General features: G+C 39.5%; 2 protein-coding genes across 3 annotated transcripts in view; one reads left to right on the forward strand and one right to left on the reverse strand.

Annotated features, from left to right (window-relative positions):
* PCOLCE2 (procollagen C-endopeptidase enhancer 2) overlaps nt 1–8,202 on the forward strand; it is a 64,272-nt gene extending 56,070 nt beyond the window's left edge. Inside the window, exons 7-9 of the mRNA XM_073674679.1 lie at nt 2,724–2,807; nt 5,881–6,048; nt 7,716–8,202. Coding sequence (XP_073530780.1) covers nt 2,724–2,807; nt 5,881–6,048; nt 7,716–7,846 — 383 coding nt within the window. The 3' untranslated portion in view covers nt 7,847–8,202. The remainder of the gene's footprint in view (nt 1–2,723; nt 2,808–5,880; nt 6,049–7,715) is intronic.
* Nucleotides 1–13,211, reverse strand: part of TRPC1 (transient receptor potential cation channel subfamily C member 1) — a 313,340-nt gene that overhangs the window by 51,058 nt on the left and 249,071 nt on the right. The window lies entirely within an intron of this gene.

Below are 13,211 nucleotides of genomic sequence, written 5' to 3' on the forward strand. Positions count from 1 at the left end.
AATTTCTATGGATAGTAATGGATGACTGTGGAGTGCAAGGATTTACAAGGTCCCATAAAGTCAGTGTTTGTAGTCCAGGTACTATCCGTGAGCCTCATGTTTTCCACAGACTACACATAGTGTCATCATAGTTATATGGAGCCATTCAATTTTTTTCTGGAAAAATTCAGAGGCATATACTACAATAGTTTTATTTTTGGTCTGAGCTGAACCATCTCAGTCAAGTCCCCAAAACCAAGGACAGCAGCAGATGCCATCCATTTTTTTCACAGAAACACTTGGGGAGACCCCCTTGGGTCTCCTTTTGGGAGGTTTTGGCAACGGTAAAAATTACCTAATAGAAATGGATGAAAAGGACCATCACGTAAATAATGTGCCAATGCAGAACTAACATGCATATTTGAATAAAGCCTGTGAAAACCTGTTTCTACATTCTGACTAAAGGATCCCCCTCTACTTACTCAGATTTCTGGGTATTTTAACACTATTTATCTTCAATATGAATGAATAAAGCCTTAGATAAATCTACATGTACTACTTGTACTTTTTTATACAATATTTTTGGGGCTTTATCTATACCCATAGCAGAGACATAACTATAATGGGGTCAGGGGTTGCAGTAGCATCCGGTCCTGGAGCCTAGAGGGTCTCAAGGGTCTCTTTGGTTCATATGAGAAGACCGATACTGTTGAAGACCAATAGTAATTGGGGACCCTGTAGAAGATTTAACAATGGGACCCACAAGCTTCAAGTTACACCACTGGCACAAAGCTAAATTTTCCACAGCTCATTTGCGCCATGTGTACCATTATGGTGCAGTTTGCATTGTTTTACATCTGTTGTGTTCTTTGCATATCACAATGGTCACTAGATATTACTAATATTAGCCAGATATCACTCTATTTAAGAAGCAATATTTGAGCTGCTTTATTACTGTCTGATTATTCTCAGCATACAGTAAACGTGTCACGTTGTCTTTCCTTGTGGCTGGTGGAGTGATGTAATGGGGAAAGTATGGAAAACTGTGTTAGGAAGGAGGCTGAATCATACCCAATATGTTGTCTGCCTCCTACATTTCTGGCTGCTAATGTTAAGTGACATTAACCCTTGCATTGTTAGATAATCCAACAGTTTATTGAAAAGTAAATATAAGTGCCTTCTATAAAATGAACAGAAGGATAACACGTTCCAGTGTGTGACTGTTGTCTCTGGACTTCTAAAACTCATTTTTCCATTTGTGTAAACCATTTCCAGCAACATTAAAATTCATAGATTTTGCTCATAAATACACTGCTAAAGAATGGGCTAAAGAAGGGATCTGGTACTTATTAGGCTGTGTGCTGATGTTTCCACACAATGAATGTTTTATCACCAGGATATTATTGCTACCTGGACCATAGGGTATGCGAGTCCTGGTCAGACCATGCCCCTCCACTTTTTGGAACGCTACAATAAAATCTATGAGATTTCTCTGTTAATTAACCTCCAATCATTTCATCTTTAACAAATCATAAGCACCCTGCTTGCAAGAAATTCAGAAAGGAATACAAGAAGGAACTATGAGAACACTTACAACGACTGGTACATAATACTCCAGTCTCAAATAGAATGGAGCTGGAGTAAGATGCATCAAATTAATTGGAAGGTGCATGCCCACCAATAAAATTGGCACCTCTCTGGGCGATGTATATGCCGCAAACTACAATCTGTGCTGGATGTAAACTAGTATACACCTCTGCTATAATTCATACCAGTTTCAGGCATACTGTAAGTTAAAGAAGATCTGATGAGCAGTGCCTCTTCTCCCCTAAACCAGTGTACTTTTAGAAAAGTGTCGAAAGTGATGTAAAATCAATAAATGTTTGCGCAAAACATTAATGTGACAATATTTTTAATTTTTTTCTGCTATAAAACTGGTATACAATGTTAATTTTCCCCTGTATGTCTCCAATATGGCCTCCACATATATTGAAAAAAAAACATAGAAACATAATATTGAAGAAAGAGCAAAACCTATTATTCCTTTTCTACCATCTTATCACTAAACTAAAATTAAATGAACCATATAGCCTTGCCAGAGATAATATTGTTTTAACTCATGTAGACAACATTTGTTTTTAAGCTGCATAGGGTGTTATATACAAAATTATGACAGTCTGTCAAAAATCGGAAATACAAAAGGAGAATGCTAGTATGAGCAGTGGTGAGCCCATGGATTACGGATAACTCTGGTATTTAATGGGAACCTCCTGTACATTATTATTTTTATTTAATCTTCTTTACTCTTCATTCCTGCTTAAAATGAGAAACAGAAGGGAAAAAAATAAGATTTGGGTTATAGGAGTGAGATAAGGCAGAAAATTATTAGTGTTACGGAAAGAATTCTTAACTCCCGTTGCTTCTATTTTCTTGTTTTCTCTTTTTTTGTTTTGCTGGATTATTATTCATAAAAATAAATTAGAGCAATTGTCAAAATAATCCTTAAATAACAAGTCTGCATGATTGATCGGTTAAATAATACTTATACTCCCACAATACAGTATCTAATAGAGCATACTGTGGTTTTATTTTCTGCTGGATTTGAATGAAATCCAACATGAAGAAAAGCAATCTATGATTCTGCATTAAACTGGAGACATACTAATCGCTTTCCTTTTGTAAAACTATTATTCCATTGTTTACTTTAATCATGATACTCATGTCTTTCCTTGTTTTTTTCTTAGATCTAAAACCAACAGTTGCCCTGTGCCAGCAAAAATGTAAAAGAAGCGGGACCCCCGAGAGCAATTACTGTTCTAGTAACTTCGGTATGAGAAAATTGCCAACTCTTATTTCTTAATCATTTACTACTGTGCATTTTAATACGAACAAACTGGCAGAAAACCCTCGTGAGTCAGCTCATTGCTCGGCCGCTGTCTTATGTTACTGTCTGCAACTCAAAGGATTCCTTCAGACATTCAGAAAACTGTAAACATCTGTCCTAGCAAACAGCGTAAACACAAATGGCCAGACAGAAGGTGAACTGTTACTATATAAAGGTCTTTATTCAGACATCTTGTTCCTACATGTTGTATTTCTGGAACATAGTGTGTATTTTTGGCCCACAAGGACAAGTTTGTCACTTTGGGATCAAACCTTCTTAAATGTTATATTTTATCTTAAGCCTAAAGCAATGGAGAATATTTCACACTGAAAGAGAGAAGCAACAATTTATAAACCAGAAATGCAATAAAATGTCAGACTTTATTACAAGATATTTGACTTCAAGTATCTTGTTCTTCTGGTAAATCCTGGGCTGTTATTCTTTCACTAGATGGTGGCCCGATTCTAACGCATCGGGTATTCTAGAATATGTATGCGGCCCACCGGGCGCAATCAGCAGAGCGGTGTTCAAATTTGGCGCCAAAATCGCTGATTGGTCGCAGCCGGCGACCGCGACCAATCAGCGAATCGTTTTAGTGAGGACCAGGGAGCTGCGCTGCCTGTGCGGGTACTTCCGCTGCGAGCAGCCGGGAGATGACCGGCTGCTTGCAGCAGAAGTATCCTGACCGGCGGCGCCGCTCCCCGGTCCTCCCTTCACGCTTGCCGTGGGGAGATCAGCGGCCCTAGCCACTGATCTCCCGACGGTAGCCGCATGGAGGTCAGCGGCGCCGCCGGTCGGGGTAGTTCTGCTGCGAGCAGCCGGGAGATGACCGGCTAGCACCGGTCATCTCCCGGCTGCTTCGCCGCTGACCTCCGTGAGGCACATGAGCCGCTAACAGCCGCCATCTTTTTCTGAAATCCCGCGTCGCTGATTGGCCGCGGCCGGACCAATCAGTGACGCGGGATTTCCTGGACAGAAGGACAGACAGACGGGATAAGACGATTATATATATTAGATGTCAAAAACAAAATGCACAATTCCAAAGGTTTTGTGCATCATGGAGATCTAGCATGTGATAAATCATGTCTCACAAGGACGAAGAGCTAAATTCTTGGACAAACTGCCGATATGTGGTATGAAATAAGTGAAGCAAAGTATTTGCAAATTTACTTAAAGAAGTACTCCAGCATTTTCTTTTAATTGCACCCTCTGTTACCAATCAGTAGTGAGTGTGTGTAATGTGTATTAAAATTCTCACCCTTCACTGTCTTCTGCCATTTGCAACACTGCAACCATCCTATCCGGCATTATGTGACTGCAGTTGTGTCCAGCCAGCTCACACAGTGTCTTCAATGTGGACCGGAGGTCACATTCTCAATGTAAGTCCATGAAACTCTGAACAAAGTTATGAGACCCAAGTCACAACTGCCGTCACGTGAGGCGGGAGGAGACCGGACCGTTGTTGGAAATGTCAAAAGACAACAATGGGTAATACATTCGCTATACAAATTACTGATTGGGTGTGCTTCAAGTGAATTTAGATTGACATTTTACTATAAGAGGATCTGCCACCAGTTTTGACAATACAAACTGAGTATATTACTGAATAGAACTCCTAAACCTATTCAGAATTGCTGTAGATCCAGGTCAGAATTGCTGTATAATCCTTTTTTATAACCCTGAAAAAAATACTTATTTAAATATTGGATGGAAAAAAATTCAAAAGGCCTATACAGTCATTCTGACATGGTGATACAAATATGAACACCACCCTCATCAGGGCTTAGAGATCTATCTAATAATGTATGCAGTTTATACTGTGAAATTTGGTGACAGATCCTACACTAAATCTACTGTACTCCTCAACATTGAATGTTGACTGCAATTATCCAAATATCTAATTCCCAAAAGTTGCATGGAACAGAGCATAGACCAAGATGTGGGACATTGTAGAAAGATATTTAATTTTAATTCTATTATATAATGCAGCATTTTATGTACTAGAAAAGAGTTGAAGAGGACCTCTGAACTCCTTGTGTTTGTGAAAGATCTAAACATGTTAATGGCACTTGCCTTATTATCTTAGTCAATGATTCTATACCAAAGGACCAACAGTAGACTGGGGGGATATTTCTTATTATGTAGATTGAAGGGAATTGTACTGATGTTCCTCATCATTGACACATTTCATAGAAATAACAGCAACATATTATTCTTTAGTTCATTAGAACACAAGAAACCATATTTTAGAATATTAACGCCATTGACTTACTCATCTCAATAGGTCTTCATAAAATAGGCCAATTTAAGCCAATAAAACATGGTTGGGCTCTTTGTTCTGAGAACAGAGTATAGTGCCTAGACTCAATGTGATGCTAATCACTTCTTACGGACACGCCGTTAGATGGGAGAAGTCAGGGAGTCCGAGGTCAAAAGCCAGAAGGGTACGTCTTAAACAGAGGGGTGAGGCAAAGGCGTAGTCAGGTCACAGTCCAGGGTTAGAATTCCAAGAAGGTAGTGGATCAAGAGAAAGGGGCTAGGCAAACGGATGGTCAAAGGCAAATCCAAGGTCGGTCAGCAAAGATCAAAATACTAGAACTCAAAGCACATGGCAAACACACACCAAACTGAGCAGAGGTAAAATTGACAGAGATAAGAGGCAGACAGGGAACCATTCCAAACAGGAGACACTTGTAAGAAACCAAGCACTCTCCGGCCCTGATTGGGCGACTGGACTGTCACTCACCACACTGACAGCTCAGCACGTCCAAGCCTCAGATTGGATGGCTGATCTGTCTATCGCGATACTGACAGCTCTGCACACCCCTGCCCTACATTGGACGGCTGTGCTGCCACTCACTCACAACACTGAGAGGAGGAATCATAACACCCTAAGTCTTTATTTGTAAAGACTGGAGAACCTGTAATGGTGACTTTATTATATTTCTTATTGAATACTTAATTTTGCTTTGAATGAAGATACATCACTTGTATAATAGACGATCATTCTTTTAAAGTGATTACGGGCACAGTCATAACAACAGTGAGCCGAGGAGGAAGTGTGTATGCCACTGTGTCTATTATCAATGTGTATAAAGAAGGAACACTCGCCATCCAACAAGCTGGCAAGTCCATGAGTGCCAAGGTTATTGTGGTGTGTAAACAGTGCCCAATGATTAGAAGAGGTAAGTCAATATTCAGAGATGACATGAATGTAATTTATTGGGGAAAATGTTTTTATCCTTCAATCTGATTTAAATGAAGAATGGTCTAAACCTGATGAGACAAACATTTTCAAAAAGTCGCCTCCCAGCACCTCTGGCAATCAACAATAGGATACTGAGGCAAGCCAGGTGTTCTCCCTGCTGACATCAGAAATGTTGTTTTACTGTTTTGAGCCATTCAGATTAATGGGCATCCATCTAATGCAAGGACAGCTTAAGTTTGCCAGAAAGCTGCTCATACTGGACAGCTGTCAAAAGGGTGGAGGTCTAGCGTGGGAGACCTCTATGATAGCCATATGTCCTAATAGGCAAGACCATTACTGGACATCTAGGTCTGGACCTGTGTCTGGATTATAGGCGTGTTGCAATATAGTATTTCTTCAACACATACTATTTCTTTTAAGACATGCAAAAGCTCAGTTCACACTTGCGTTTATTATTTTCAGAAAAACCTGTTGGACCAACTTTAAGTCAATGAGGAAAGCATCAGATCATAATGGTTCTGCCATGAATCCTGTAAAGAAACGAAAGTCTTTACACCAGTGAACAGTGTCAGAGTAACCTCTAAAAAGTTACCATTAAAGGGGAAGTTCAGTGATATAAAAATATATTTGCTTGTTGTCCAAATGTAAATAAATAAAACTTACTAAGATCCTCCAGTTTTGAATAACCCACCATTGGTCCTATTTCAGCTTCACGTTGTTCTCTAGAAAGCTTCCTACCTCTCCATGTTTCATGACGTGTGAATGGGCTGTCAGTCTATCTCAATTCATTAGTGAAGCCAACCCCCTTCCCTATCAATTCATCATCAGTGATGGCGAAGTGGGATAGATTCTCTCCTTGGTTCTTTTTGAATTCAGTGTGTTTTTTAGTCCTGTGCTAAACATATAAAGTATCCATTTTGCTTGTAGTGCTCCTTTAAAGTTAAATGGTTGGTACCATATTGGCAGAATATGGCATACATTTCCGATAGATGTGGTTCCCATTACTGGGTGCTTACTTGCCTTTTTTATTTGATGCTTACAAAAATGATTGGAGAGAGTAACAATTATGTAGTCTTCTCTCAATTCAGAGAAATGCCCTTGTGGCTTGAATGTTCCAAATGTGACAACCTCTTTTAGCTTAGGGCTACAAGGAGACGTGTGTCACATGACACCCAAATTGCAGTGTCACATTGCTCATTGCATCTAATGCTTTTCTATAGTTTTGCATTGCAACCTGCGACCACCTGGAACTATAAAATAGTCGCAAATATTTCACAAATTGCACATGACTCACTTGCCATAGATTTCAATGCAAGTCACATGCGACTGTGACTTGCGTGCAACTTGTCTGCACCCTAGTCATTTTTTTACAGCAAGATCACAGTTCTAAAATAGTTGACAGCAAGTTGCGGACATGTTGCAGATATGTTTTTGGTCGCACGAATTGTCTGAGAATTGCTGTTACAGGACACCTTTTGCCTGTCTAGCCTATAGGGGGCAGTATTTGAAAAACATGTTAGGTGATTACTAAAGTTGTGTATTCCTAAAGTGATATCAATGTACATAAGAACCTTTTTTTGAAGCCAAAAATCGCTTCAACTTGTAAAGAGCTTATATCTTAGCTTGTTGTTCTCCTTCCTACAGGTTTGAATTATATCATCATGGGTCAAGTTGATGAAGAGGGACGAGCAAAAATCTTACCAAGCAACTTTGTCATGAGTTTTAAAACAAAGAACCAGAAAATGTTGAACTCATTGAAAAACAAGAGATGTTAGATCTTTTTTTGTGACTGTGCATCTCCTGATTGAATAGGAAGATAATATGAGTTTAGGAATCCTGTAATTTAGTCAGTCTTCAACATCTTTTGGCAGTGCTCATACTTTCACTGCTAGACTGGGACTGGGCAAGCCATCATTAACATTGTAACTCCTTGCACCTCTGGTCAGGGTAGCTCAAAAATATAAGCTTCTCCCATTGAGATTCCATTGAAGTATAAATTGAACTGTTCTAGGTTCTGACTACTTTTATCTGTTTTATTTATACATTTCTGAAAATTATGAAAAGTATATTTTTAGGAGTTAAACGTTTGGTGATGTAACATATGAAGAAAATTTAAGTGCAATATTTATATTTTTTGGTCTTTTTTATTTTCAAAAATTTTTTTTTCAGTGTAATAAATAATTTGATGCATTTTTTGTGTTTTAATCTATGCTTAATAAAATCTATCCACTAATTATTTTATAGTCTACTTATTCTATGTATTTTACAGAAGTTAACATTGGGGTAAATGCATTTACAGCATGACCGCATCCAACTGTTCCAATCAAGTCTATAGTTAAAGGGGTTTTCCCACAAACGAAAGTTGATTTTAATCAATAAATCTTGGAATAATAATAATTTCCACAATTGTATGTGTTGAAATAAAATGTTCCTGTGCTGAGATAATCTTATAAATGTGCCCCTGCTGTGTACTGTGTAATGGCTGTGTCTGACCGTGCAGGAACATGGTCTGATCATACTACAGCTCCTGGGCAGGGGGGAAAGAAAAAGAGTATACAGACAGCTGTGATCCCCTGCTGTAATGTCTGTATACTCTTTTTCTTCTTCCCCTGCCCAGGAGATGTGCTATGATCAGACCATGTTCCTGCACGGTCTGACACAGCCATTACACAGTACACAGCAGGGGCACATTTATAAGATTATCTCAGCACAGGAATATTTTATTTAAATACATTCAATTGTGGAACTTATTATTATTCAAAGATCTATTGAATAAAATGAACTTTTGTTCATGGGAAAAACCACATCTTTGTTCTGTGCTCTTTGGTTGTGTTACTTCATGGGCTTTAAAGGTGTTATCTAGATTATTTTATTTTTTTCGCATAGAGCTAAAAACTTACAGGCAGGTAGTTGCTAACTACTTGCCTGTTCTGCGCGGTGCCCGCTCAGAGCAATTACAGACCGCTTCTGCCAGCGATTCTGCGGCTTCAGTTGATCTCATATCCACAGAGCAGTTTTTTCTCTTCTGGGCTGATTTATCGACAGGGAGTGACTGCCGACGTCATGCTGATTGACAGCCAGCTCCCTGCAGTCTGGCAGCGGGGAGCAGGCTATCAATCCGCATGATATCGGCAGTAATGCCCCATCAACAGAGCAGAACATAACAGAAGCAGCTGGTTTGTCGACATGACGTCACTGGAAACCAAGGAGTTGCCGGCAGGAGCTGTCTGTGACCAGTCTGAGCCATCAGAAATTGGCACCAGGCCGAACAAGTCTGTAGGTAGCAACTACCTGCCTGTAAGTGATTAGGCCCAAAAGAAAGAATAAAATAGTCCCGGATAACACTTTTACTTATGTCATGTAGACGTTCTCTTGAAGGTTTCTATTCCCCACAAACCATTGCTTGAATAATAGGTTAGCTTAGCTTCCATTAGTATACAAAGGTGCTATTCTGCTATCCCGGTAAAGACTTGACTTGTTTCTGACCCTGTACTTCTGTCTGCCGCCTGCCCTGACCTTTTTCCTTACTATGGTCAGATGTTCTCTTGAAGGTTTCTATTCCCCACAATCCATTTCTTGAGCAATAGGTTAGCTTAGCTTCCATTAGTATACAAAGGTGCTATTCTGCTATCCTGGTGAAGACTTGACTTGTTTCTGACTTTGTACTTCTGTCTGTCGCCTGCCCTGACCTTTTTTGTTACTTTGAACTCCGTCTCATGGTTTAGTACAGTAAAATGGAGAATCTATACCAGAAGCAGTGGCTTCCATCTTTAGAAACCCAGATGATCCACTACATAAGTAGTCTGTCTCCTTATGAGACATCTATATCTAGCGAAAGTTTAACGGTAAAAACTGAGACTATTGATTTAACAGATGATAGAAGTCAACATGTTGTTTAGTTAGCACATTAAGAACATGCTTGGTTATGTAAAGTCTTTGACAGGTTGTCATTTTTCTCTGCAGTTTATATAGATATTTTGATCACAGTGTAATAGAGCTCTGACTTTCTAAAATATATTTTCATCTGCTTTCTTCTAATGACTTATTGAATGTGACAGAAGCCTTCAGTATAATTAATTGCGTGAGTAATTAGCTGTGGCAAGGAAAAAATGGTTACATAAACTAATGAGTAACCAGCAGCAATGGTGTGTAGCGTGGGAGAGTGATAGGTAAACCTGTCTGTCTATCCTCCCCTGAACAGATGTAAATTATATTTCACTCTGTTTATCTCAGACCTGGAGAAAAATCAAATGATTCAACCTGAATTGTTGTTTTGGTCATAATTGCTATGTATTCTGTTCCATCATATATGTTATTACTTTGGAAGAAATAGCAGATGGATGTCATATACCATTTTTACTGGACAGAGATATGTTACTTGCATCCATCATAAGTGATGTCCACATTTATTATTTGCCAATTTACTCGCTTATGTAGCATCATTATTTTTCACAGGGCATTTTCAGACATTGCTCACAATCTAAATTCCCAATCAGTATGACTTTGGAGTGTGGGAGAAAATTGAAATATCCAGAGGAAACCCACAAAAACACAGGGATTACATGCAAACTCCTTGCAGATGTTGTCCTTGGGGGGATTTGAACCCAGGACCTCAGCGCTGCAACAAGCAACAACGTTAACCACTGAGCTACCATGCTGCCTTTGATCACAACAAATTGGTAAAATCTGAATACAGCTAAAAACATGGCCTTAATTCTCCATTTGCATTTTTTTAAGTCACTTTCCTTTTTGTCTTGTGGTATTAGTTGCCATTTTGGCACAAAAATTCTTCAAATGGTGAACGCAATTCATACTTTTGGTGCACAGTCAAAAATTGTCTTTTTACCTGTCTTGAACTGTTTTTGCGACTTTTTGGCACCAAAAATGACACATCTCGCAGAATGGCACAAAAGTTGTGCCAAAATACTAGCATACTCAAAAATACACCAGAAAGGGACTGGAGTGGACTTGTGCCAAATTTTACAACTTTTTAAAAAGCAGTAATTGATGAATCAGGTGAAAACATTTGGAACCGCTTAAAGGAGTTGTCCCGTCGAAATTGATAAGAATAAGTAAAATAAGGTTCCGGCACTCATAAACAGATACAAGGAGTCAATAGTTTCAATTCCAAAAAATTCCTTTTAATGATTCTCCAATAGGTAACTGCCCAACGTTTCAACCCCACCGGGGTTCATCAGGGGCTTCAAATCAACCAAGATTGTAGATTTTTGACCAATGCGGGTGGAGAGTCTTCCGGAACAGTATGGGATACCCAGGCAGCTAATGCAACTACAATAGATTAACCCCTTAACAACATCTGACGTACTAATACGCGTCTTTGAGCCGATTTTCCATTCAATTTGTTAGCGGATACCATGTTGCATTTGGAGAGTCCCTGTGTGCCCAAACATTGGAGCTCCCCCACAAGTGACCCCATTTTGGAAACTAGACCCCCCAAGGCACCTATCTAGATGCATAGTGAGCACTTGGAACCCCCAGGTGCTTCACAAATTGATTCATAAAAATGAAATTTTTTTTTTTTTTCACTTTTTCATTTTTACAAATCAATTTGTGAAGCACCTGGGGGTTCCAAGTGCTCACTATGCATCTAGATAGGTGCCTTGGGGGGTCTAGTTTCCAAAATGGGGTCACTTGTGGGGGAGCTCTAATGTTTGGGCACACAGGGGCTCTCCAAACGCAACATGGTGTCCGCTAACAATTTGAGCCGATTTTATATTCAATTTGTTAGCGGATACCATGTTGCATTTGGAGAGTCCCTGTGTGCCCAAACATTGGAGCTCCCCCACAAGTGACCCCATTTTGGAAACTAGACCCCCCCAAGGCACCTATCTAGATGCATAGTGAGCACTTGGAACCTCTAGGTGCTTCACAAATTGATTCGTAAAAATGAAAAAGTGAAAAAAACAAACACATTTTCATTTTTACGAATCAATTTGTGAAGCACCTGGGGGTTCCAAGTGCTCACTATGCATCTAGATAGGTGCCTTGGGGGGTCTAGTTTCCAAAATGGGGTCACTTGTGGGGGAGCTCCAATGTTTGGGCACACAGGGGCTCTCCAAACGCAACATGGTGTCCGCTAACAATTTGAGCCGATTTTCCATTCAATTTGTTAGCGGATACCATGTTGCATTTGGAGAGTCCCTGTGTGCCCAAACATTGGAGCTCCCCCACAAGTGACCCCATTTTGGAAACTAGAACCCCCAAGGCACCTATCTAGATGCATAGTGAACACTTGGAACCCCTAGGTGCTTCACAAATTGATTCGTAAAAATGAAAAAGTGAAAAAAAAAACACTTTTTCATTTTTACGAATCAATTTGTGAAGCACCTGGGGGTTCCAAGTGCTCACTATGCATCTATATAGGTGCCTTGGGGGGTCTAGTTTCCAAAATGGGGTCACTTGTGGGGAGCTCCAATGTTTGGGCACACAGGGGCTCTCCAAACACAACATGGCGTCCGCTAATTATTCAAGCAAATTTTAGAATCAAAAAGTCAAATGGCGCTCCTTCCCTTCCGAGCCCAGCCGTGCGCCCAAACAGTGTTTTTTCCCCACATATTGGGTATCTGTGTGCCCAGGGGAAATTGCACAACAAATTTTGGGGTCCATTTTTTCTTGTTATTCCTGTGAAAATAAAAAAAATTGGGTGTAAAGCAACATTTTTGTGAAAAAAGTTAAATGTTCATTTTTTTCTTCCACATTCAAAAAATTCCTGTGAAGCACCTGAAGGGTTAATAAAGTTCTTGAATGTGGTTTTGAGCACCTTGAGGGGTGCAGTTTTTAGAATGGTGTCACTTTTGGGTATTTTCTGTCATAAAGACCTCTCAAAGTGACTTCAAATGTGATGTGGTCCCTAAAAAAATGGTTTTGTAAATTTTGTTGGAAAAATTAGAAATCGCTGGTCAACTTTTAACCCTTATAGCACCCTAACAAAAAAAAATTTTGGTTCCAAAATTGTGCTGATGTAAAGTAGACATGTGGGAAATGTTATTTATTAACTCTTTTGTGTGACATATCTCTCGGATTTAAAGGCATAAAAATTCAAATTTTGAAAATTGCAAAATTTTCGCCAAATTTCCGTTTTTTTCACAAATAAACTCAAGTGGTATCGAAGAAACTTTA

Source organism: Phyllobates terribilis, unplaced genomic scaffold, assembly GCF_046119375.1.
Source record: "Phyllobates terribilis strain yellow unplaced genomic scaffold, ASM4611937v1 Scaffold_3__8_contigs__length_932513732, whole genome shotgun sequence".
Taxonomy (NCBI): Eukaryota; Metazoa; Chordata; class Amphibia; order Anura; family Dendrobatidae; genus Phyllobates; species Phyllobates terribilis.